This window comes from Nilaparvata lugens, chromosome 7 (assembly GCF_014356525.2).
Source record: "Nilaparvata lugens isolate BPH chromosome 7, ASM1435652v1, whole genome shotgun sequence".
Classification (NCBI taxonomy): domain Eukaryota; kingdom Metazoa; phylum Arthropoda; class Insecta; order Hemiptera; family Delphacidae; genus Nilaparvata; species Nilaparvata lugens.
In genome coordinates, this window is record NC_052510.1 from 48,753,128 (window position 1) to 48,779,550 (window position 26,423).

Sequence of the window (26,423 nt, forward strand, 5' to 3'; positions counted from 1 at the left end):
GCATTTCAAATAACGTAAGTTGTCCAGATAACATACCGTAATAGACCTGACAGTAACTATATTACCCACGGTATTATCTACCGTAATTCGTTTATATCAAATTAAAATTTGAAAATTGGAGCCAAACGCTTCCATGACCTTTTTGATCTGTAAGTTATCTCTGTAAAGATATGAGAATGAAAATAAATAATTTAAAACAAAAGAGTTCAATTATACATTTAAAATTAGAATTTATTCACGTTTGTAATATTATTCCTAAATAACCTGAAAGTGGATCAATATATTCGTCTTTTTACTGATTGAAAATCATTCAATAAATATTCAGTATTTGTGTTGGCTGCCTTTGCTCACTCTTCTTCACCATCCCGCCATTGTTGTTACGCCGAATGCCGAAATTGTTTTGTTCGCGTCTTATCGTTCCTAATCGTTTGTCATTCGCGTTTCATTTATCTTATTAGTCCAGTTTATTGATATTCAAGTACGATGAGTCGCAGAAAGAAGACAAAGGTAAATATATTAAATATTTCTAATATAAGAGTTTTTGATCTGAGTTATTTTTCCTGTCCGGCTTGCTAACGGCTCTACACGTGAGGAGAAGGTTATGTTATAACCCGCCAATTGAAGCTTCAATTCCTGTTATCAATATGAAGTTATTATTATGTTTATCCTAATACCTCATATATTTAGAAGAATAGTTCTAAGAATGGCTACAATGTACTCTAAATTTTATTTTGTGCAGGAATTTTAGCCGTAAAGTATGCTAGACTCTGGCAGTTGAATTAGGCATTGATAACACTCAAAAAATCAATACAATTAATGTTGAAATTTTGTGCACAGTTTTCTCTAAATAGGAGTTGATATAAACTGATTGAAAATATATTATTTTGTGTGTATAGTAAAATAAACTGATTCAAATCATTTGTAATTCATTTCGGTCATTTTCAAATGCGGTACCTTGACTGTCAATTCAATCTAATACTCAATGTTCAATCTAATGAAATAAGCAATAAGCTAGTAGTATAGGAAAGCCTTTGGAAATGATATTGTATCAAAGCAACTTGAATGAATGATTTATCATAATTAAATAGTTTTTTCAAGGTCAAAAACATATGTTAGAGGTAGGTACCGTATTAATTTGCTTAAAGTTCAGTTCTATTGATTTCAAGTTGAATTCTATAATATAATTCTAAGTATTTTACACAATAAATTGAAAATAAATTTCTAGTCCATGTGAATTTACCTTTTCAAATTCATAAAAATTCTTGAGTGTTTGAAAACATTCAACATTGAATGATTTCAAAGTAAAGCTTTACTTATTTATTTGATGACGATGTCAAGAATTTTGTAATGTTAAATAACAATGAATTTATGTTGATCATTGGTAGGAAAGTTTCCTCTTTTCAGTTTTTCTATGTCTGGGTGCATTTGATTTTGTGAAGAGGGTTGATTATTGTAAGATGCTCCTGATTTGCAGTTGGCCACCCTTCGATTGTTTTTCCTATCCATACCCTACATCGCCCTTTGGTTCCAGCTCCCCTTCTTGTCTGCAAAAGGGGAAATCCTGTCAAAGGCTTAAAAACTAGTAGAAGATCTACTAGAAGTTAAGATCTAGTCAGACTAGAACTAGAAGTTCATGAATAATTCGCTTGATTACCTTTGTTTGAGTTTGATGGCTGTAATGAAAAACCTCTGCATTTTAGGCTTTAATGATCATAAATGAATTCCTAATAGATTGAATTAGACTAGTAGTTCTGTGAACAGTAGACCTCACGCAGTATTCTCATCCACAAGTACCTGATTGAAACTATAGACCTTATGGAAATACAGCAATAGACTGGCTTCTCTACACATCTGTGTAATCACTTGTCAGCTGATTCATGATGAATAATTCTATAGTCTTATTTTTACTCTAATATTTGCGTATGAAGGAGGCTCCTTTTTCCTTTTATATTATCCTTGAAATGCAAAATTTTCAAAAACCTTGTATATACGTCGACGCGCAATTAAAAAAGGAACATACCTGTCAAATTTCATGAAATCTATTACCGCGTTTCGCCGTAAATGCGCAACATATAAACATTCAAACATTTAGGGCCGGTTTCCGAACTCGGGATTTAGCTGAGTCCTAGACTTTAAACAGCTGGAGTCAGAAAATTTGCTTTCCAAAACGGGGCGTAGTCGCAGCTTTTATAACAGTAGTCGTAGTTTTTATTTTCTCATTTCTATAATTGGAATCGTTTTTCCTTGTCGAAATTAGACATTCCTAAATAATTCAAAATAGCTGAAACTTCATCCTATTTTCTCTCCATTTTATTTTGTGTTCAATTTACTAGTTTTTCGAAATTTATTTCAAACGTGACTATGACAATGACTGCGACTACGCCCCATTTTGGAAAACCAATTTTCTGACTCCAGCTGTTTGAAGTCTAGGACTCTAAATCCAGAGCTCGGAAACCGGCCCATAAACATTTAAACATCAAGAGAAATGCCAAACCGTCGACTTGAATCTTAGACCTCACTTCGCTCGGTTTAATGGCAATAAAATTCTATTCATTTAGATATTTATTTACCGATCCTCTACTCCATTTTATTGTCACTCATATGTGTGTTTTCAGCTTGAAGTTCTTTTGAACCTCATGTTAATTATATTTTTGAATATTATGAAATTGTAGGTAATTGTATAAATTTTCAAAAAGAACAAATAAATTTAAATTTTTGTCTCTCATATTTATTATTTTTTGTAAAATTGGTTCTTCATGTAGAATTTTGATTGCAAAATAAGATGATACATGTTTCTCAGAGCCCCAGTCGGGCTCTGGCCTCAACCGAACATCTCCTCCATTCATCACTGTCTATCGCTGCTCTCTTTCATCCTCTTACAAGCAACATTTTATTAGTACCCTTCCTTCTCATCGCTCTCTTGGTCTCCCATCAGGTCGTTTTCCCCCAGGCTGACCGACAAACACCTTCCTTGGCTTTTGTGCTTCGGACATTCTTTGCACATGCCCTGCCCGTCGGAGGCGCATCAATATGGACCACATCTGTTAATACAGTTGTCGCGCGGCTAGAGTCGTACAGTCGTCGCTTAGGGCCTGAACACATGAAGACATTAAACGCCGCGTTTAACACTCGGTTGTCAAACGCACGTTTGACACATTCATAGATACAATGGGATCGTATACATGCAAACGCGCGCTTTGAAAAAGCGTCGGCAAAACGGGTGCTTGTAGTTTCCACATCAAGCGCCGCGTTTGCAGCTCGCTTCGAGTTACTATACTGGGCATTGGAACGTTGGCTACACATGCACTCAGTCGAACGCGCGCTTTTGTAGTGAATAGGTGATCGTATGTGTCAAACGCGCGGTTGACAACCGATCTTTAAACGCGGCGTTTAACGTCGTGTCGTGTTAGATCAACGTCGGCGTTTACCGTACCATGTGTTCGGTATCACAATTTGCCAATGCGCGTTAAACGCGGCGTCTAACGCCGTCATGTGTACAGGGCCTTAGGAATTGGACCCTAAGATAACAAATCAATATAGACTGTAAGAAATAATCATTTTTAAATGATTGTATCAGAATGAAAGCTCTATTTTTTGTACGAAATGATTGTTATCGGTTTTGTGTAGGTTGATATGGGCGGCAACACGGAGGAAAGCAGCTTTTCGACGGCGGACGAGGGCGACACTAGCGACGCTGGCGGCAGCGACAGGAAGCAGCAGCAGCAGCAGCTGCAGCAGACGCCCGAGAAGCAGTCGCCACAACCGCGCGATTCGGAGACATCGCCTACCGCCGCCTCTACGCCCGGCGACACCTCGCCAACGGCCACCCCCGGGGGCGGGTCCGCGCAGCGACCTTCCACTCCCAAGAACGACAAGGAGGAGGAGGCTGAACAGGACTCCGAGCAGGATGATCCAACTGGTAACTTTCAAGAGTTGATGAGACTGAGGATTTATTTTTATAACATAAGAAACTGAAAGGCTTTTAATGGCATTTCCATTCAATTTTATTGATTAATTATTCCTTGACTTGAATGCATCCAGTAATCTTTCTAGAGACTCAAAAATCTCAAAGTAGTTCATGTATCTATTGCTTTTGATTGAAAATATCCACACTTCTTGATGATGAAATCAAGAGAATGGGCATTGATAGTGGAATTATTTAATTTTTTTTCAAATTTATCATGGCATGTTGTATAATGTTTAATTTTGTTAATATTTTTACAAGATCCAGAGTATCCTTGATAACTCAATCTAAATCAGGGGAATAGGTATTGACAAGGTAGTTATTCAAATTTGCATTTATATAATATGTCATGTTGTATTTCATTTGCCGGTCAGGATAGCGAGTCGACTATGTCTATAGTGAGGTCCACGTTATAATGAAAGCGTTTGGTTAACAATGGTATTGCTATCCTTGTCTATCATTCAACAAAGCGGATAGCGCTATCTCTTTCTCGCTTTGCGCTGTTGCCAGATCGTCTTTTAACAATGTAGAATTAATAATTAATTAACAAAATACAGAGTGACACAGAATAACGGGAACTTTTAAAAACGCCATAAAACATTAGTGGGAAGGGCAAAAATTATTTTATTCAAACCAATGTAAAGTTCAAGACTTGCCATTTGAGATTTATTAATAACATCTATCACTTTTTGACAATTACTTCTTTAAGATGGCTTCCTCCTGAACGAATACACTCTTGAAAACTGTGTTGATCGCTGCGTTTCCTGGTACCATGACCTGTCCACATTCGATTTTCTGTTTGTGGAACTATCTCAAATCAAACGTCTTCACAACTTTGCCAATAACTGTGGTTGAATCATAACAGACAATTCAAAATGAAATTAACAATAACCCAGCTGAAATGTTGCAGCAATCGTTTAGGAATCTCAACACAGATTTCAAGAGTGTATTCGTTCAGGAGGAAGCCATCTTGAAGAAGTAATTGTCAAAAAGTGATAGATGTTATTAATAAATCTCAAATGGCAAGTTAGCCCAATCAAATAGTACATCGGACCAAACAAAAATTAAGGTAATTGATTTTATTGTTTCAATCGGTCCATTTGGGTACTAGTAAGAGTAATCTATGGTTTTCCACCAAAATTTCTGATGGCATAACTTTTGGCAGCCTGAAAACCACGAGATTTTCGTACTTTTTTCAGTTTTTTCACGATATCTCCAAAACCAATTGTTCAATCAATATTCTCACTTTATCCTTTTTAGAAGAGCATTAAATTCTCTACAATTTTAATCTCTTAAAAGTTTTTCTATATTCAATAGGAAGCGAGTTATAGCTAATTTTTTTCAACTTTGCGAAAAATTGCTAAATCCATGATTTCTCTTTTCCTCTTCACTTCTTATAAGTCGTATGTGGTATTTTTTTTATCGTAATTAGAGTATTACTAAGATGTTAATACAATCACTAATGATAGAGTTGGAACAAAAAATGTATATTTTAGGGTAGTGATTTAATTTATGAGACTCATAATTTGACGCTAACTGTCGTTAGGTGAATTCGGACTGATTGCTAATTATTAAAAACAGCCACGTTGGGAATAAAAAGTGCACGTTATACAGTGTTAGAGTGTAAAAATGATCAAGTACTTACTAGTGTAGATTCTATAAAAATAGTCAAGTTGAGAATGAAACAGCAGAGTGCCTCCTCAACGTTGTTCTCCTATTTTTCTCCACTGCTATTATAACGTAAACCTCAATATAGTTGTACAAACATTGATTTTTGGACGTACGTTTTTTGCCGTCTTGATAAATTCTATGGGATTAAACATAACTTAGCATACAGATGATGTTTTTCATGTGTTTGCCAAGTTCCGTTCAATCTGGTAGATTTCATAAGAATTTCAAAATATCGAACAACGTCCAAAAATCTATATGTATGTAAATGGCTTTGCACCCTTCAGTCTGCAAGCGCTACCTGGTCGTAGGTTCGAATCTCGCTGGTAGTCATGGATGTTTGATCATCTCATCAAATCACCCTCGTACTTTCCATTACCCACTCAAAAGTAAAAAGCTCATGTGAGCATGATCCCCGATAAAAAAATTATAAAATGAAATTTTGATTGCAGGTTTGGAAGGAGCAGCCTTCCACAGTCGACTGCCGTTCGATAAGATGACAGCGACTGAGGCGTCCTGCTTTCCGGATGTGTCTCAGGGAGCGCCGCAAACTCAAAAGGTTTTCCTCCACATTAGAAACAGACTGGTGAGTGATAGGCCTAGATTTATTCATTGTTATTTTTATAATAAAAGTGACAACTATTCAATTCAACTCCGTGAATCTATCAATGTTACTATCTGAATCCAAGTAGTAGAATCATTCTGAATAATCCATTCATAATCCATGGATTCTCATAATCCATGAATTCTGAGAATTCATTAATTGGATGAGAATCCATGGATTATTTCGTTGACGATAGCATTATTCATATTATTGGCAGATTTTGATATTTACGTTAACTGGACTTTATGTTGGAGAAATATTATCTTCAAAACCTTGCCTGTTGGTAGTAACATTTTTCTTCTGTCATGTAACCCATGTCAGAGGTATTAATTAATCATGAAAAACAAAACATTTACAATATGGGAAAAATCCTTTAGGCTACATACTTGGATTAATTTCCTCAAACTATCGTGTAGCATCCCACTATAGAGTCTATGTGACGGGATGCATAAACATCCCAACATTGCTTACAGTTGGGCGATTACTCCATTTTAATACAATAGATATGGAAAAAATACACATACAATCATAGGTGACTGTATTGGAAAAGGACTTGGTCTGAACAAGAAGTTGTTAGGCAAATCCGTCGCCCGGCTTGATATAGTTTTTTCTTACAAATTTCACTAACTTGCAAGTGCATTTGAGTAGATTGTATTTATGTCTGGCTATATTGTTTAACTCAGTTATGATAACTTGAACCATATCTTTTCGAATATTGTGTACGTTCTGAGAACACGAAAAAGTGGTAAATTGTTCTAATTCCAGTGATGAATTGAACATTTCAATCACCAAATGTTCCCATGGAACGCCATTTCAAAATCGTTGGTTCAAGCTTATGGCGCGCACTTATGAAGTTGATTTACACTTAATGAACAAAGGCTGTTTTACAAACTTACAGTCTAGAAAAGTGTGAATTTCTTTCATTTCATTACTCTCAAATTTTCTATAGAGAAAAATTCATTTAGCGAATGTTTTTCAAAAATCATTTTGTTGGTTATGTATTCTATGGATATGCTATGGTAAACAAACAAGCTATCAGCGCTTGCGCAGAGAAGCAAGCAGACTACAATTCAATCGACCAATGAGAGCTCTGAAAGTTTGAACTGTCACAATTTACCAGGCTTCGACTGTGGGGTAGGAACTTGGAACTGGAACTAGTTTCTGGTACAGAATCTGTCAAAATTCCTCCCATGGAACGCGAAACTTTTTACCTTGTAAATTGTGAATAGGACAATTCACCACATTCCATGTTCCCAGAAGGGGCTCATTGTAGTTGATATATAGAGCTTTGACCATTTTGAGCGAATTCCATCTTAATTGTGTAAGGGCTTAGGGTGGGAATATGGTGGAGCGGAGAAGGTAGCTTCACGTTTAAGAGTGCTGCGTTCAATGCATGTAATTCGATGGCGGTGCTCTAAGGTGGCGAATAGATAGTGGATTACTAAGTGTACCACTCAAATACATGCATTACATTCTCAATTTTGAAGAAGCTACCATTGCAGCTCTACCATGTTTCCACCCTTACATGTACATCATATGGTAGCACTCCTTGTCATGAATGAAAACACTTGAATATTGTCATTTTACCTGTGCCGGCTGGTGTAAATATATTTAATTCATTCATTTATCAAATTATACATTTATATATACAATATCATTCTCAATTATGAATAATAAATGTAGTTTGGAGGTTGCAGATATGAATCTTAACTTTCATAGTAAATAAGAAAGCAATAAATTGGGATTATTATTTTATTAAATTACATTAAACTTACATGATACTTGAATTATGTTATTTTTTCTCAACATAATTCCAATTCACTGTAAGAGATAACAAGGAAATGAATAAGTTACAAGATTGGAACAATACAATAGAAATAGAAAACCCGGGGGAGTCCGATGGTTGCGAGCATTCAAAAGGCACACCAGTGTTTAATGTTAAGTCGGGCCTAGGCCACAAACTCCAGTTCTGTCGTAAATTTGTCAAACTCTTTAAATAAGGATGATGATGAAGGAAATAGAAAACCTAAAACTGTTTAGAATACTGTTAGTCTTTATCAGCCTTTATTATCATCTTTAAATCAGTCTTTATTATCAGCCTGGAAAGACAATAGCCCAAATATATTTTTTTAACTGCCGCTTTTAATCACGCACTCACGCAAACCCAATTTTACAGCTTGTGTGGAATTTTCAAGATTTGGAGGTCTTCCAAACTTTCCAAGTTCAATTGCTATTGGACTATATAAATCATCCAATAAATTTTCAATAGAATAAATATAGGCTAGCTTTAATTTATTACACAGTCACTTACATATCCTCAAATACAATACTCAAAGCAAAACTTTTCTACTTGTTCTGTTCTCTCGTCATCTGTTGTGTGATATTATTGACTATCGATAGGAAGGCAGTCTCTTCATAGGTCGATATTGTTGGTATCGTATCGTTAGTTTCTATACAATGACTGGGTTGTAGTAGGAACGCTGCAACCATGTGTTCATCAAAACGCCTTCCGTTGTCATAGCAACCAACTGGTTTTCTAGCACTAAGTTCCGCCGCAAAGTAAACCCATGCTAATCCACGAAAAGCAACCCACGCCGTGGGATGTTTTGTAAACCATTGATTGCTATAGAAATTATTCATAATCAATCAGCTGACAAGTGGATTATTCATTACATGTATTACACAGATGTCTAGAGAATAATCCACTTGACAGCTGATTGATTAAATGAATAATTCTATAGCAATGGTTTATAAAATATCCATCCCACGGCGTGGGTTGCTTTTCGTAGATAAACGTGGTTCCACTTTGCGGCGGGCCTAAATAGCTTTCAATGTTATTCTCCCACATAAAGAACGCGACATAGGGGGTTGCAAATGCTATGCGTTTCTTCTTCGAACCGCGCCAATTCAAAATGTTGGACTATCTGTTCTGGCTCTCTGTTGTATGAATTTTGTCGGAATTGAAAAAATAATTTATAATTATTAGAGCAAAAAATCGAGGTGTTTCTAAGACGTTATAAAAGTATCTTTCTATTGCCTGGTTTGTTGGGGGTTGTGCAACTTTGCAACCTTAAGAGGAGCCGCCTCTGTAATATTCAAGGTTACTTTGATAATATCCAAGTGTATAAATTCAGGTTCTCATTCCACTGTCCTAGGAAGATTCAAGCTATTAATTATTTGTGTATAGGGATGGAATCATTTTGTGTTGTATGTGATATTGTGACACTTTTCCATAATGAAAAACACAAATAGAATATAAGTGATAAAATAAAAATGGTTGACAATTCCTATTTGTGTTTTAATTGAGGATAGAATCATTTAAAAACGGAAGATAAATGTTGAGTTTTGACCGTATCTGTGTCTGTTTTCAGCTGCAGCTATGGCTAGACAATCCGAAACAAGAGCTGCTGCTGGAGAATGCGATGCCTCTGATTGAGCCGCCTTTCAACAGCGATGCTCCCCTCGTGGCTCGGGTGCATTCCTTCCTACAGCGATACGGATTCATCAACTTTGGCATATTCAAGCGTCTCAAGGTAATTCTTATTAAATTACAAATTCCAATTCATAAAAATGAATAATTTTGATAAATTTTGTCTGATAAAAAAGTGGACTTGGTATAGGCAAGTGGGTTCAATGCTGCCATTGAATTCCAAAGCTCCAGGTTCGATCACTGGTCTCATCATGCTAATTTTATCAACGTGTTATTGAAGAACACGTCAAGTGGCGTCATAAATTAATAGTCATTAATATGTCACAAACAGTCATGAAGACGTCATAAACATTCATTGAGTGACGTTGGAGGCCCAGAAAACTATTAGCCTACACAAGACCCGAACCAGCCAGGTCATTTGATATTAACTTATTTCCATTAAGAGAGCGTTGCAAAAGAAATAAGACCAATTTGAACATTCTACTTCTCCAATATACATGCGGTATGTGCCAGAATAAAAATATTAGCGATCTTTTATGTGTGGGTTTATTTGTATTTCGAAAAAATCATTTACCTGGTCAAAAATGTAAAATGAGTAGAAATGAATGGTGGTGCTATTTCACTATTCTTTGACAAAACCTAGGCTTGATGCTTCTTTGAATTCTGATGTCGACCATAGAATTATTATAACTTACCAAACATGTCAACCATTTGTGGAATTATACAGGAATGGGTGAAAAGTCCGAGAACGGCCTAATATCTCATACACAAAGGTGATACTAAAATTGAAAATACTACTTTACTATGACTTCAAAAATCTGGTCCGCCATCTTGGATCCGGCATATTGAATGCAACTTCATTTTTTTAAATAGGACGGTGGTCATACTATACATGATTTCAATACCGAATTTCAAGGCAAAATGAATGACGAGAACCGCACATCGATTATCTCAAACCGTTTCGAAGATATTCACATTATAAATCAATACCTTGGAAATCAGAAATGAAAATAGATAAGTGGTATTGATTAATAATGTGAATATTTTCGAAACGGTTTGAGATATCGATGTGCAGTTTTCGTCATTCATTTTGTCTTGAAATTCCTTATCGAAATGATGTAACGCATGACCACCTTCCTATTTAAAAAAGTGAAGTTGCATTCAAAATGGCAGATCCAAGACGGCAGATCAGATTTTTAAAGTCAAATTGAAGTAGTATTTTTAATTTGAGTAAGATCCCCAATCACACCCACCTTGAAATCACATTTTTTATGAGATACTAAGCCGTTCTCATACTTTATTCTTCCCTTTCTGCTTTGAATAGTATCGATTAATAATGTGAGTATCTTCGAAACGGTTTGAGATATCGATGTGCGGTTTTCGTCATTCATTTTTTCTTGAAATTCCGTATCGAAATTATGTATCGCATGGACCACCTTCCTATTTAAAAAAAAGTTGCATTCAATATGGCGGATCTAAGATGGCGGACCATATTTTTGAAGTCATAGTAAAGCAGTATTTTTAATTTTAGTAGGATCCCCAACCACAGCCACTGTCAAATTACCTTTGTTCATTAGATATCAAGCCGTTCTCGGACTTTTCACCCCACTCTGTATAATTCCACAAATGGTTGACAATGTTTGATAGCACAGAATTAAAGTTATAATAAATTCCGTTAAAATATTATAGTAAAGAAATTAGCCATACAACAATGATAATTTAATCTATATTGGCCATTTATAAGGTTATATAAAGCCATTTGCTGACTAAATATATTAATTTTAAGTTTGAATTGATGATTTAAATTATTGATGTTTGTTTGCAGCCGATACCGACAGGTGGCGACAGAGGCACGGTGATTGTGATAGGAGCGGGCATCGCTGGGCTGGCGGCTGCTCAGCAATTGCAACAATTCGGCATGAAGGTTGTTGTCCTCGAAGCAAGGGTCAGTTCACATATTGCCGCCGCCTGCAAACATTATGAAAAATTACGTTTTTAAGTGTTCAGTAAAGCCGTACTCATTTCAAGACTTTCTCAATTGACTATTATAAATTATTCTTTGATTCTATCGTGACATTATTTGAATTGTATGAATTCAATGATGAATAATTTGGTTTGAAAGCTGCATCAGTATCACTGTAATGACTGGTATAGTGAAAGTATAATTCCATGAGTTTTGATTGGACTACTCTCACTCAGCACGGCCAAGGTTTTTTCTACAAAAAACATATTAGTAAATTTTTGCGAAACGTTTACAACCCTTAGGCTGGGCACACACCGATTAGTCAAGACAAGACTAGTCACGTTAGTCACAGTACTTCACATAGTTGCTTATGGAGTCATGTCTAATTGCAATTACTTATCAGTGTGAGTTGCGTCATAAGCAACAATGTGAAGTATTGTGGCTAAACGTGACTAGTCTTGTCTTTACTAATCGGTGTGTGCCCAGCCTAACAGAATGCTTACATTGCTAACTAGATATCACCGTGTTCATTAAAAGGGCCGAAACACACGAGGCGTTTTTCAGATGAGTCGGCATGTCACGACAGTACAGGAAGCTCACCGATTGGCTGATTTTCAATACACCAACCCAATCAGTCAATCGTTAAGCTTCCTGCTCTGTCGTTCTATGCTGGACTCGTCTGAGAAAACGCCTTGTGTGTCTCGGCCCTAATGCTTTACTCACACTAGTGCGACTCGAGACTCAGTTGCTTGGCGACTTCACATTATGGTCGTCAAGCGACTCAAGTATCTTAAATAAAATGAGCTTGGGGATTAAAGTGGATTAGCGTAAACATGAACAAGCACATAATCAAACAATTAGTAAAATAGCGTTATATTAATTCCTTTGACGTATTTTATTATAGTAATTGAATAAAACTTTGAAAATGAAATTGGAATGTATGTGGCTCTTTCTGGCGGCACATAGAGTTTTTCTCTATACTACTAATAGAAGTCAATCGTTCTCATGAATTCTGTCTGTCGGGATGGTTCGATGGTTTAGCTTCTTGATAAATGCTGTTTTCTATAACGTCATCAAAAGATGCTGAGAATAAAGCATTTCAACATCAGTATATCAAGAAAATGTCGTCTACCATGGGTCTTCAGTATCAGAGTAGGGAGACTCAGGTGAGCAGGCCATGTTGAAAGAGCTGATGATTCATATCCGCCTAAAAGAATCATGAATTACAACATGGAAGGAAGAAGACGCCCTGGTCGACCAAGACTGAGATGGATGGACTCAGTCACTGAAGATGCAAGGAGGCTTGGTGAAAGAAATTGGAGACGAGCTGCCATGGACAGAGTAGAATGGAGGCGATTGCTGGAGGAGGCCGATATCCGTTTTGGATTGTAGAGCCGTGGATGATGATGATGATGATATCAAGAAAATGAGAGACCTTGACATACTAGGAAAATAAAAAGTTGATCGGTTTCAATTGCAGATTGAATAAGGGCCAAGCCACACAAAGCGTTTTTCAGTTGTTTTCAGAGCTGGTAGGGCAGGATGCTGTCCGATTGGCTGATTCCTGAACGCCTACCCAATGTATGGCTTGGCCCTTAAACCTTGACTTGCTTTTTTCAACTTGTTACTCAACTTTTCTACTTTTTTACTCAATTAACTTGCAATTTTTCAGGATAGAGTTGGAGGACGCATAGCAACTTTCCGCAAGTCGAACTACATCGCCGACTTGGGCGCGATGGTGGTGACAGGGTTGGGGGGAAACCCCATCACAGTCCTCTCCAAGCAGATCAACATGGAGCTGCACAAGATACGACAGAAGTGTCCTCTGTTCGAGTCCAATGGTGGAACGGTCAGTTATTCTCATTGCTAATTAAAAGGAACAGTTTTGGGCTAGTCCTGTTGGTCCTTTTCTAATCATGTATTTGATTTGTGCATTGGTTAATGTAAATGAATAAATAATAATTATTATCCTAAGTCGCTTATCCTGTAGAAGACCAAGCCGATGGGTATCAACTTCATAAACAATATTCTTATCAATTCAAGTCAAAATAGTACAGCTTATTATTTTCCAACTAGGTGCTATATTAATAATGACAAAAAGTCTCAAATCGTGACACTCACACAATCTGGAAACGCTGATATTTTGTCAGCTGAGGATCAAGTCTCCACTTTTTTAGTCCTAGCAGATAGCGCAATGTGTTATGAATTTGTAAATGTCTGCTGTATCGGGTGAATCATAGTGTTGAACTTTAATGACGTTTGATTGATTGATGATTTTATGAACTTTGATAATTGATTCATTGATTGATTGATTATATGTGAGGTAGACATCAGGATAGACCGCAAAATCAGGTGTAATAGCGAAACCAAAGCTGATTTCCTATTTGTTTTGGAGTACATCATTCTGATTTACCCCCAATAAGTATTTAATTTGTTCTATTGAATTGAATTATTAGAAAACAAAGGCCCGGTTGCACTATCACTTGCAAAATCTTGCTTAATCATGATTGTATGCCACGAGAACGAAAAGAATGATTTTTTTGGAAAGAATGATTTTCTGATTGGTTTTCGTGGCATTTAATCACGGTTAATATTCAATAGGCATTTGTGCAACCGGGTCATAATCTTTTCAACTTGAAATAACATTACAAAACATTCTGTCTCTAAATAATTCTAGAACTGGGCTGGAGTGTAATGTAAAGATGAAATGCTTTGCTTCTCTATGCTTATAATGTTTTTTCAAGTTTGTTTTTTTCTTGGTCCTTCAAAATTATTTCTTGAAGTGATAATTTTGTGAAGTGAAGGATTACAAGACTTAACCTATTTCGGACTATGTGTAACCTTATCTAAATTTGGGAGAGGAATAGCATAAGGTTACCTTATTTTTTCTCTCCCAATAATTTTTGATGATGTACTTATTGTATAAATCAATAAAGATCAATCAATTTAAAAAAAAAGAAAAAAATGTTCCTGAATGGATTAGGCTTTAATCAAGAAATTATAATGAACTCTACACATTAAGTGTGTGAGAATAAATAATTGTGAAATCCGGTTGGTTATAGCAGTTTCTTGACTTTTGATCAATACTTGACTCCTGCAATGGTCTGTACTCTACACTCTTATTCTTGCATTTTTCACTCATAAATTCCTTCTCTATATTATCTAAAACAATTCCATATTGATATTGTCTGACTGAATGATGATGCCTTCACACTAAAGACGAACGCACACAACAGGAGACAGACGGAGAAAAAACAAACGTCTGTATGAGGAGAGGAAAAAATGAAATGCAAACGTCTGTGTGCGTTGTAACATTCAAACACCTCGGGAAAGATTTTTTCCTCTGTCTGCGTACATTCGTCTGCTGCTGTGTGCGTTTGTCTAAAGATGAAATGATCTTCACAGGTAGTGAGTCGAAATATTTCTACTTTATATTATATTCTGGGCCAAGCTCGGGATTTAGCTGAGTTTAAACAGCTAGACTAGCACTTCTAGACTTTGAACAGCTGGATTCAGAGAATTGGTTTTCCGAAACGGGTCGTAGTCAAAGTCACTTTCAAATAAAATTTTGAAAAACTAGAAAATTGAACACAAAATAAAGAGAAAATTGAGTAAAGTTTCAGCTATTTTTAATTATTTAGGAATGTATCATTTCGTCAAGGAAAAAAACGTTTCCAATTATAGAAATGAGAAAATAAAGATTTTTGCTGCAACTATTTTCTGCGACTATGCCCCGTTTTGGATAGCCAATTTTGTGACTCCAGCTGTTCAAAGTCTAGGACTTACCTAAATCCCGAGCTCGGAGCCTTAGTGTTACATTTGCACCAAATATTTATATAGTGAAAGTGTGAACATTTGTAACAAATGAAGGAAATCTGTTGTTTTTTGCAGGTTCCGAAGGATAAGGATGAAATGGTGGAGCGCGAATTCAACCGTCTTTTGGAAGCCACCAGCTACCTGTCTCATTCGCTCGATTTCAACTATGCAGGAGGCAAGCCTGTCTCGCTCGGCCAAGCCCTTGAATGGGTCATCAAGTAAGTCATTTCCTACCTACTATTCTCTATTTCTATGAAGATTTTTCCATAAAGGACGGCAGAATGCATTTACGCACAGATATCACCTTAGAAAAGTTAACCTTGTGTGGGTTTCTCTATTCCTGAGTTGAGAGCCCAGCCATGTCTCTCTATAAAAGCTGAGAATGTTGTTCAGGGTGATTTAGCTCTTGAGCTCACGTTTTCAAAACTTGGGAATTCCCTCCTCAAGCGATCGTAATCACTCCTCTATTATGGTAAAGAATATCAGCTTCAGGGACCACAATTATCTTTTCCCACAGTTACCTTGAAAAGTGGCCATTCCTGCACTGATTACAGAACGCAAAGAATCACTTTTCCGCACTAGTGCGCAAAGTGAGTACTTTGCGTACTCCAGATTTGCAGCATGACAACGCAAAATAGTTAGTAGGTTATATGGAGCACCAGTGCAGGAAAATCAAAATTAAGTTGGTAATACTCATAGTGAGGCCCACGTTATAATAATATCAAGGACACCGAGGACAGCCACCACATTCAGCACACAGCCGCCCCTTCATTCATTTACTACTACATTATTCAATTTTTAATGAATTAAGGTTTTTATTAATAATAAAATTACACAGAAAAACATTTGATGCATTTCATCGAATTTTACCCATAATTACCCACTTTTCATATTCAATGGTAACTGTAGGAAAAATGTAATGTGAAATACGTGCGCAAAGTTCCTCTGCTGCACTCAACAAACCATTCCGCCCTCGCCTACGGCTCGGGCGTAAACGTATCTTTCGGTGCAGCAAACTGTCACTTTGCGCACTAGTTGCACAAATAACTATTCCAGTTTCGTGACCACTTTTCGTACAGCACTAAAACTAGCTAAAAAATAAGTTATTGTGCAACTAGTGTGCAAACTGTCACTTTGCGCACTAGTTGCACAAATAACTATTCCAGTTTCGTGACCACTTTTCGTACAGCACTAAAACTAGCTAAAAAATAAGTTCTAGGTAGCTTTGCCTTGCACAAAGTGGGGAGAATGAGGGAATCAACTTTTTTGCGAACTATTCACAATTGAGTAATAAATAGATTTGCAATCGGTTGGTGGGAAAATGCAACTTCTTTGAGGTCTCACGAATCGATGTACCGTCAACTTAGTACCGATATCTATTAAAATAAAATTCAATAAAATTTGCAATTGCCGAACTCATTACAATTATTTTACATTGTTAGCAATTCAAATCGCACAGCCCATTACAATTTGTTTTATTGTTTTTCATCGTTAGCTATTCAAATAACACAATTTCACTGGTATCTTTGAAATACATACACATTTTTCAGTATTTCTTCAATTAAAATAAATTTTGAAACTTATTTCTTCAATTATTAATTTTCAGGTTGCAGGAGAAGAACGTGAAAGAGAAACAGGTGACGCACTGGAAAGCAGTCATAGGATTGCAGGAGCGTCTCAAAACTAATCAGAACAGAGTAAGTTATCTTTTTTAGATGGAAGAATTCAGTACTTTTTAACAGTTTCATCCAACGAATTTCCATCTGCTATTAGCTATCCGGTCAATATCTGTGGTAGCAGAAGTCCTAAGTTCTATTTATGTAGCTTTCATTGGATATTCGAATTAATTATTATATCTTTTTTCAAGTCATCCATTCAGACAACATATTCCCAAATACCCTTTTTTATTTGGGTGGCTCGTTGGAGTAAGTGATAACGCGCCTGTCTAATAATCAAGAGAATCCAAATTCGAATCTCGACCGGGGCCAAAAGTTTTTGACCACAGCACAATTACATAGATACGGCCACCCCGTCTTTTATTTCGGAGGAGACGATAAGCCGTCGGTCCCGACTACCTAAAAAGTAGTCGTCATCTCTCATCAGCATCCCTCTCACTCATTACCCACGCACAAGCCTAAGAGCTTATGTGGGCATCACCCTCAATATTATTATTATATATATTATTATTATATCATGTCTTATTAATTCACCACAAGTTTCAACTACTTATAGCCATTTTCAAGTACTTGAAGCCTTTAGCAAAAAAGGGGTTTTGATAATTTTTATTTCATTTTAACAGTTATAGTAACCCAAGAAGTTGAAGTGAATGTATGGCACTACAATGAGAAGTAGCCGTGTTTTTTTATCGAATTTATAAGGACCTGTTTATTGTTGAATAAACCTGTATCGAAATAGCTAATGAAATATAAATAAATTCAATCAAATAAGTTAAAATAATTTTCTATTCATTGAGAGTGGATTGGATTATTCACATCCTAGATTTACAACTGGAATAATAATTGAAGAATTGATTATTGACCAGTATTTATTTATTCACTCTATTTATAAATGCACAAAATCAAAACAATGATTGGGAGAGAAACAACAGAATTAATCCAAAACTATTTCTCCCCCGAATTTAGATAGTTGATGAGCAGCTCTGAATAAGGTTATGGTATCACTTCTTATAATATTTCACAAAAATTTACCGTCCAAATATATAAACAATAGAAATTTGGAATTTGGGTTAATTAATAAATTATAGAAACAGAAAATAAGTATTACACTACAAGTTTTATTCTGCTTGATACACCGTTCTAAATACAAAAATGGACATGAATTTAGTTTCTATTATTTCTACCATTTATGTTTCATGAATTTTTTACAAAGTATTCTTACTTTGATTATCGTATGATTTGGCTGCCTCAGTTTTGTTGTCAGAGTTTTTCAGGCTGTATCTTAATAATTTCAGGAGCTCTGAAGTGATATTCATTTACAAAAATACATAATCAAGTCAATGATTGGTTGAATATCAACAGGGCGTGCTCATTCAAAACATACATGTTTCTCTTATTTTTTCCTAAAAAAATAAATGAAAAAATATTTTAAATACAAAACTTTAAAAAAATTACCTTCAGACCTGGAATCACAATCTTTGGTCTATCAAACCAGCAATTAATCCATCCGATCTTGTCAATTTCTGTAAAAACTAGAATGGTTTCTAGTCTCTAGTTGAGACAGGTTTCTAACAGTTGAAAATGATCGCCAGACGATCGAAAGTAGGCCTACTTCAGTCAGTAAGTAAAAGTTTTTAATTATTTACTTAATAATTGACTGCATGTCGTGTTTAAATACATAAAAAAGTGTGAGAATGGTTTCATTTATTTTATATTTTTTATGGTTTCAATTGAGGTGCACATAAAATTATTTTGAAACTCATATAATAAATTCGGATGCTCAGTTTTCAGCTCATTATATATATCATTCTAAATCACAATTAATATTAATTCACTTCCTATTATGTTCCACCAGAATGTTTTATCTATGTTTGTTGAATACGTTTTCATTCATTCTTATTTTGCTTTTCAGATGCTTGCTGTAAAAGAAGAAATTGAAGATCTCAATAAGCAGTACAAAGAATTTTCTGAGAACAAGGGCTCCAGAGACATTACTCAAGAATTTCTGATTCGCTCGAAATTGCGTGATCTCAATTCAGCATGCAAGGTACTAATTTTTAATATTACTCACTTTTATACTCTTTACTATTTGTAGAGAATGTATCGCTATCTTCGCTGTGAAGAGACAGCTTGTCATAGTGAAATTCACTTTCAGCATAGTCAGCATTCCTCTTTGATAAAATCAAGGGTTCCCATCCAACCAATGCTTTTTGACGGTGAGTTTGAAGTAAATCTCACTATAGGAAAACAGTTAGTTGTACCGGGGATAACTGAACTTACGTATGGTTACGTAAAACCAAGTTTTTTCTTGAGGATAACCTACAAATATCATTTGATTTTATTTATCTTAGGACTTGAACGTATATTGTTTATATTTGATTCAACTGAGAAGAAAGTGAAGGACTCGACTGAGTCACTGTCAATGCTGTAGAACCGTTCCATAATGAAATAAGAACACACATATATAATCAAATTTGACACAAATTTTAATTTTATGTTGAAAATTCACAAAATATGTGTGTTTTTATTTCAAAGTGAAGGATATTGCATGACTATAAATTTTTCAACATTTCTTGCATAGTAGAGGTGTAACATGACTTCGTTTTTCACAAACCAGTCTTGTGTTTTATCTCACAGCCTTTACACAAAATGAGAAATTGATGCTTCAATCAGCAATTATTGTTATTGTGAGAAATAATTATTTTAGTTTCATCAAGTTTAAACACTATAGCATGACGACTTGCAGAATATATTAATTGTGAAAAATATGAAATATTTACTCACTGACTGAAGCATGCTTTCGAATCGCATGGGATCAATTGTCAACAGTATTATTTTAGAGTGTATAAAATCTATGAAATTATTGTATCTCGTGCTGGTTTCAAGATCTTTTACATCAAACCATTTCCTGGGCAATCAAAGCCCATAAGCTCTGACTAGCTAGCACATCATATTATTGACCACCCAATTTTAATCTAGAAACAATTATTCAAATTGAAATTTCTCAATGCATTTTATTGTTCATACAACTTAGATTTAAGCTCATAAAATTGAAATTATTACAGCTAATACTACCTTTATATGGCTTTAATTGAATAAAATAAAAATTGAGTACAATATTTATGTGTATTTTATTAATTCATCTTCTGTTGCTCTTATAGGAGTATGACCAACTCGTGGAGCAGCAAAAAGAAATTGAAGAAAAACTGCATGAACTGGAAGCTTCACCACCTAGGTAATATATATTTTATATGTTACACTAGATATTCTAATGTAAAGCTTGAGATTTTGAAATTGCAGTGGCGAGCGTCCATCCATATAAGGACCGATCCTTTCCTCGTGGATGAATCATTCAATGGATTTCACAAAGAATGAGCTAGTGAATATTGATCTACTTAGAATGTATTGTATGTATTCAGGGCTACTTATTTTTTATTTATAAAATAACATTAACAAATAACATACCCTTCTTTGTGTTTTTAATCTGTTATTTTACATTAAAAACTTTTCAAAAAAGGGTACTAAGATGCCATTTTATTAATATTGATCTAATTTACACTAGAAACAAAGATGTTGTGGAATGTTAAATGACAGAGATGTTGTCAGTTCCAGATATTTTATTCAAGCCAAGTTTCAATGCACTTGAGGCATCATCAACTGCTGAGGCAAAAGACTACTTTTTGTTGGTCTTGGCAAAACGACCGCTGATGATAGTGCATTGAAACTGTAGTTAGGCTTTAATAAATTATGTGGAACTGACATCTCTTTCATTTCATTATTGATCTATTTTGAAGATTAAATACAATTTGAAATATTATTGTATAATGTTATCTTGTATCTACATAAATCAGCTTAGTTTTAACAGATAACCGTCCATTCTTGAAAAGGGATATTCAAGAATATCTTTTCAATTAACACTCCAATTAACACATCTTGTATAACATAAATCAGGGGAGTTTAAACTGCCAAACGTCCATTCTTGAAAAACGATATTCAAAAATATCCTTTCAATTAACACTTCACTGAAATAATAGTGATTTTGTATAAGTTGTAGACCAATTCGATGTAACAAGATTGGTAACAATAGAAATACGAAAGCTTTGAAAGAACATCAAATAATTTTCAGGCATTGACAAAATATCGATATAATACTGCAAAAAAACGGTTTTAATACATTTTATAAAGTGTTCGATCAATTCAAATTATATATCAAATAATTATCAATCAATTCAAATTGATAACATGGCTTTGCAGTGACGTGTACCTGTCATCTCGCGATCGTCAAATTCTGGACTGGCACTTCGCCAACTTGGAATTCGCCAACGCCACCCCGCTGAGCACGCTCTCCCTCAAGCACTGGGACCAGGACGACGACTTTGAGTTCACCGGATCACATTTAACAGGTAGCACATCTCAATCTCAATCAATCACATCAATAGTAGGCCAAGGCTCGGTTGCACGTACGACTATAAAATTCAACCGTGATTGATCGCTGATTAAAGATGTCTCGTTGGTTTTCGTGGATTTTAACCGTTATTTAATTGAATGTGCCTAGCTCTAGGGGGTAAAAGATGACTAAATATAAGATTGGTAAAGTTTATTCATCTAAATTTTAGTAAAGTTGACCGAATTTGTAACCCAATTGCTATAGAAATAGAAAGGAAATCCCAAAGAAAGGAAATATATATTATAGCAATCCTACTTTTGGCTTGAGACTCGAGTCGTTGTCCTTTTGTATGTTTGACGATAACTTTCGATTATCAATTTCAAATTTTCAACACACATTCTTTGAACTATTATACAGATCAACCAAGGAAATTATAACTCATTACTTTGTCCTTTTTGAGAATATATCAGGATAAAATTGAAAGTGCATAATAAGAAAGTTGTGCGGTAGTAATAATTTATCATTACTATTAACATATCAGATAGATTATTAATTGCATGCAATTATATGCAATTTAATATTACTCAATGCAACTATTTCTATTGACTTTCTACTGTTTATATAGAACAGCTGACAGTCAGTATATATTAGCAAAATTTTGAACAAAATTTCTCCAACCCCGGGAGTTTACTAGTAAATTCAACCGTGATCAACCGCTGATAAAATACGTTATCCACTTCTTTCATTGTTTATCTTGGCATTTAACCGTCATTGATTCACGAAAAAAAATTCATTTGTTTACCCATTGATTAGAACCGTCACTGGCTTCTTTCTCGTGGAATGCAACCCTTCATTGAATCACAGTTAAATTTACCGTATTCAACCGCTGATTAAAAAATGTCATCCTCTTCTCTCAATGGTTCTCGTGGCATTCAACCGTTATTTAATTACGGTTAAAATGATAGACTTATGTGCAGCCGGGGATGTAGTAAAGCTGTGTAGTTGTGAATGTGATCTTGTATTGTTGTAGTTTATTTAAAATGCATGTTTTCATGATCAGTAAATGTGTAGTTGTGGTAAACTAGTATGTTTCCCAGTGGTGTGTAGGTTATCAAATAATAATTAACTAATAGTTCGGGCGCAAATGTCATTCCGTGGTCATTTTTGAGTAAAAGCCTTGGAAGATGTCTCAATTTTTTCATTAGGTCTAGCAAAATAAGGATCGTGATGATGATAAGTCAAAATCACAGGCAAACACCTCGGAAACAAGATGGCTGCCAAAATTTTCAGGGTTTTGCTCTATCGCTTATATTTCAATAACCGTTCCAGATATTCAACTGTTTTTTGGACGAAAATATTTTAAAAATCTTCCTCTACAATTCTTGTTTCATAAAATTTTCCTCTAAAACGCATATTTTTTTAGTTAAAACCTTCAAAAGCCCAAACATTTTTTTTCAAATTTCATTCCATTATAACTTTTTTTTTGTGCAAGAGATACAGATAAATTTTAAATCTATGAAATTTAGAGCATTTTGTCAACTTTGGAACGATATATCTTCATGCGCTGTACGACAAAAAAAAAGGGTTCTCCTGCGCCCTCCAAAGAAAACCCTGCATGATTTCTGGTGCGTTTTTCAATAGGCATGAGGTAACAAGCTAGAACTATAAAATCGATTTTTTCAAGACTATTTCAAGATAGAGACTTGCAAATGGTCTCTATCTCTTCGTTACAACAAGACGAATAAGAATATTGATGATGGAAACAACGAAAATATTCGACATCATTGAAAAATACAAGATGGCGGTCATTATTGCCAGAAATTTCTATAACGCTTGTTATTCAGTTATTGTGAGAGATATCGGATTGGTTTTATCACCAAAGTTGGTTTTAACCAAACATGATGTTCGAGAGAATCGACTCATTTCTACCACTCTTTCCATTATTTATTTAACTTCAAAAACTTGAAACATACATTTTTCGGGGACGATATTTCACTTTCCATCCTGTATATGTATTCGCAATGAACTCAAGCATTAATGTTTGAGTTTATAAAATACTGTGAAATATAGCATTAGGTACCATTACTTTCTACATTACACTTTTTGCCCCAATCAACATATCAAAAAATAAATAGATCCTTCATATAAAGGACATATACTGTAATCCGCTGATAGTTATTTGGTCTTGTCAAAGAAACCATCAAATGGGAAAAAATGAATTTATATAAAAACAAGTTTTTATTCTCATCATAACAACATCAAATGAATCAAAAGTTATCTTCAAAGTTTGATTTATTTTTCCATCAAATTTATGAAATTTTATCTCGGTTTGATATTATTTTCCATAATTAATTCTCTCATATAAAGGTAAATTGTCGTTTATGAAGCCGTAGCAGATGTCCGAGAAAGAATACAATATTGATTGTTATGGGAGTTCACACAGGTTTTCATTCCGTGAACACTTCCATAAGAACCAAAGGTATTCTTTCTCGGTCGTCGGTCGCGGTCGCATAAACGAAAAAAAGATGTCTTTACATGATGTGATATTTTTCGAAATTGTCCAAGTGATTCTTCTATTTCATTTTTTGGGTCGGATGATGCCCACAAAAGCTTATGCTTGTGCGTGGGTAATGAATGAGATGATCAAATATATCCATGCCCCCGGACGGGACTCAAACCCACGACAAGGCACAGTGTAGGAGGCTGAAATTGCGAAGTCCCAGACCACTCAGCCACGTTGGCCGGTGTTAGGCTTTTGTTGTTTCCGGTTTTATGTTTTTATTTAATTTTGATTTTGATATTTAAAAAAATGCTGATTTTATAACTTGAATGGTAAAATTTGAATCATTATTAAAATTTAATGGATGAAATATAAATGTTTTTATCATATTTTCAAGGTAAAAATGAAATCAACTATTCCTATGACATGGGCAACCATAGTTGGCAACCTTTCGATATACTAAGCTCCTCTACATCACACCTTTTTTAACTTCTTTACTAACTTCTAATGCAGTGTTCTCGTTAACTGTCATTAATATTGTATTTTTGTGTTTGTGTAATGATGTAGCATTGAGTAATGTTGATATTAACTTTGACATTAATGATGTTGTAATTTTGATTAATGTTATTTCAATTTTTATTTAGTATTTATGTAAAATTGGGAATGTGTAATAATAAATTGAATTGTTGTTTTTTTATATTTAATTTGAACCTTTGGTAAGAACAAACTGTTATATTTAAACAGAATTTGAACAGTTTTTCAAAATGTGTACCTATGAAACACTTATGGGCCTCTAGATTTGGATTTGTTATTCAATGAACATAATTGCTGTATGAAAATAATTCTAATTGCAAGGAAATTAGTATGAATATGTCATAACAGAATTTTTTTTATTGTTCAACTGATCTAAATTTTAATGACAAACTGTTGTACATGATTCTGTTTACCCATTTTCTTGCAGGTGAGGTTTTTACAAGTAAGAAGTTATAATGTGTATAACATTTATTTTTACTTGAAGGTTATATGTTGTTTGATTTTTTTATGATGTTCACCAAAACATAATGCATATTCTTTTGGTTGTAGAAAATATTAGAATTGTAAAAGTCTTGAAACATTACTGAATGTAATTGATTGCACTTATTTGAATAAGTAGTTGATAAAACTCCACATTGATATATTTCAAAGCTTTAAAGTAGTGCAGCTGGTTATTCAGACAGATCAATGTGACGTAAATACAGGCCAAGCCTGTCCTTGGATTTGCGATCTAGTATGTCTCTTGATTTTGTACTGAATTAATTATTTGAGTAGAAAACAAAGGTTACAACTTTGTTGCAAAAATATTTTTTTTCGCTTTTATTCATTATCGTGGGATAAGTTGAAGGGTCGTTTCCTATTTCCCAACTTAGCTCACCGAGCATTTGAAGTTTTGATATTTGTAAATTAAAATTTTTTACCTGTCTCTGTAAGCTGTGTCTTACCCCAAATACTGAAGATAGTATCATAGTTCCATGAAATGTTTTGGAAGGTTGCAACAAACGTAAGTTCTTTTGCGTCCGCTTAAGTTTTTCATTTGACTATTTAAATTGACTAAAATTTACAGGAATGAAGGCTTCATATGAAATAATATTGTAGGTTCATGATTATCAAATATTCTCTCAAAGTCCCAATTTGATTTATTTGGAGTCTATTTATTTTATGAGAATCTATTTCTTTTTTCCTATATTTATATTTTCTAACAATTTATATTGCTGGTTTTAACACTGAATTTATTCCTGTTTCATTAGAGTTGAAACTGATGAATGAATAATTATTCGGAACGTACAAAATTATACTTAACGAAGTCTACAGACACAGCATATTTCTTGGGGGTTCGGGAGTCACTGAGAAATGGAATTTGTAATAGACGAATCTTAGGTTTTGTTCGAGGTGAAATTTTGAAAATTGAGCATTATTGTTGAACGTTTCTTGCATACTCTCTGTAGCACGCAAGTGCATTATGTTTTTATTTAATTTTGATATGCTGATTTTATAACTTGAATGGCGATATTTGAATCATTATTCAAATTTAATGGATGAAGTATGAGTGTTTTTATCATATTTTCAAAGTAAAAATGAAATCAACTATTTCTATGACATGGGCAACCATAGTTGGCAACCTTTCGATATACGAAGCTCCTCTACATCACACCTTTTTTAACTTCTTCTCTACTAACTTCTAATGTAGTGTTCTCGTTAACTGTCATTAATATTGTATTTTTGTTTTTGTGTGATGATGTAGCATTGAGTACTGTTGATATTGATTTTGACGTGATGTTCATATTAATTATGTTGTAATTTTGATTAATGTTATTTTAATTTTTATTTAGTGTTTATGTAAAGTTGAGAATGTGTAATAATAAATTGAACTGTTTTTTT

The 26,423-nt window shown here is 34.5% G+C and overlaps 1 protein-coding gene across 12 annotated transcripts in view; it reads left to right on the forward strand.

Moving 5' to 3' along the window:
• Positions 1-26,423, forward strand: part of LOC111059681 (lysine-specific histone demethylase 1A) — a 449,197-nt gene that overhangs the window by 2,001 nt on the left and 420,773 nt on the right. For 8 of the 12 annotated variants that reach the window (XM_039433012.1, XM_039433010.1, XM_039433008.1 and 5 more), the window contains exons 2-11: positions 3,628-3,919; positions 6,085-6,218; positions 9,608-9,769; positions 11,492-11,611; positions 13,302-13,478; positions 15,521-15,663; positions 17,052-17,142; positions 19,034-19,168; positions 20,283-20,356; positions 21,376-21,524. In XM_039433012.1, coding sequence (XP_039288946.1) covers positions 3,628-3,919; positions 6,085-6,218; positions 9,608-9,769; positions 11,492-11,611; positions 13,302-13,478; positions 15,521-15,663; positions 17,052-17,142; positions 19,034-19,168; positions 20,283-20,356; positions 21,376-21,524 — 1,477 coding nt within the window. Of the gene's footprint in view, positions 1-352; positions 508-3,627; positions 3,920-6,084; positions 6,219-9,607; positions 9,770-11,491; positions 11,612-13,301; positions 13,479-15,520; positions 15,664-17,051; positions 17,143-19,033; positions 19,169-20,282; positions 20,357-21,375; positions 21,525-24,118; positions 24,223-24,405; positions 24,513-25,792; positions 25,831-26,423 lie in introns of those variants that run through there. The other 4 variants (XM_039433007.1, XM_039433011.1, XM_039433005.1 and 1 more) reach the window with 4 other exon arrangements.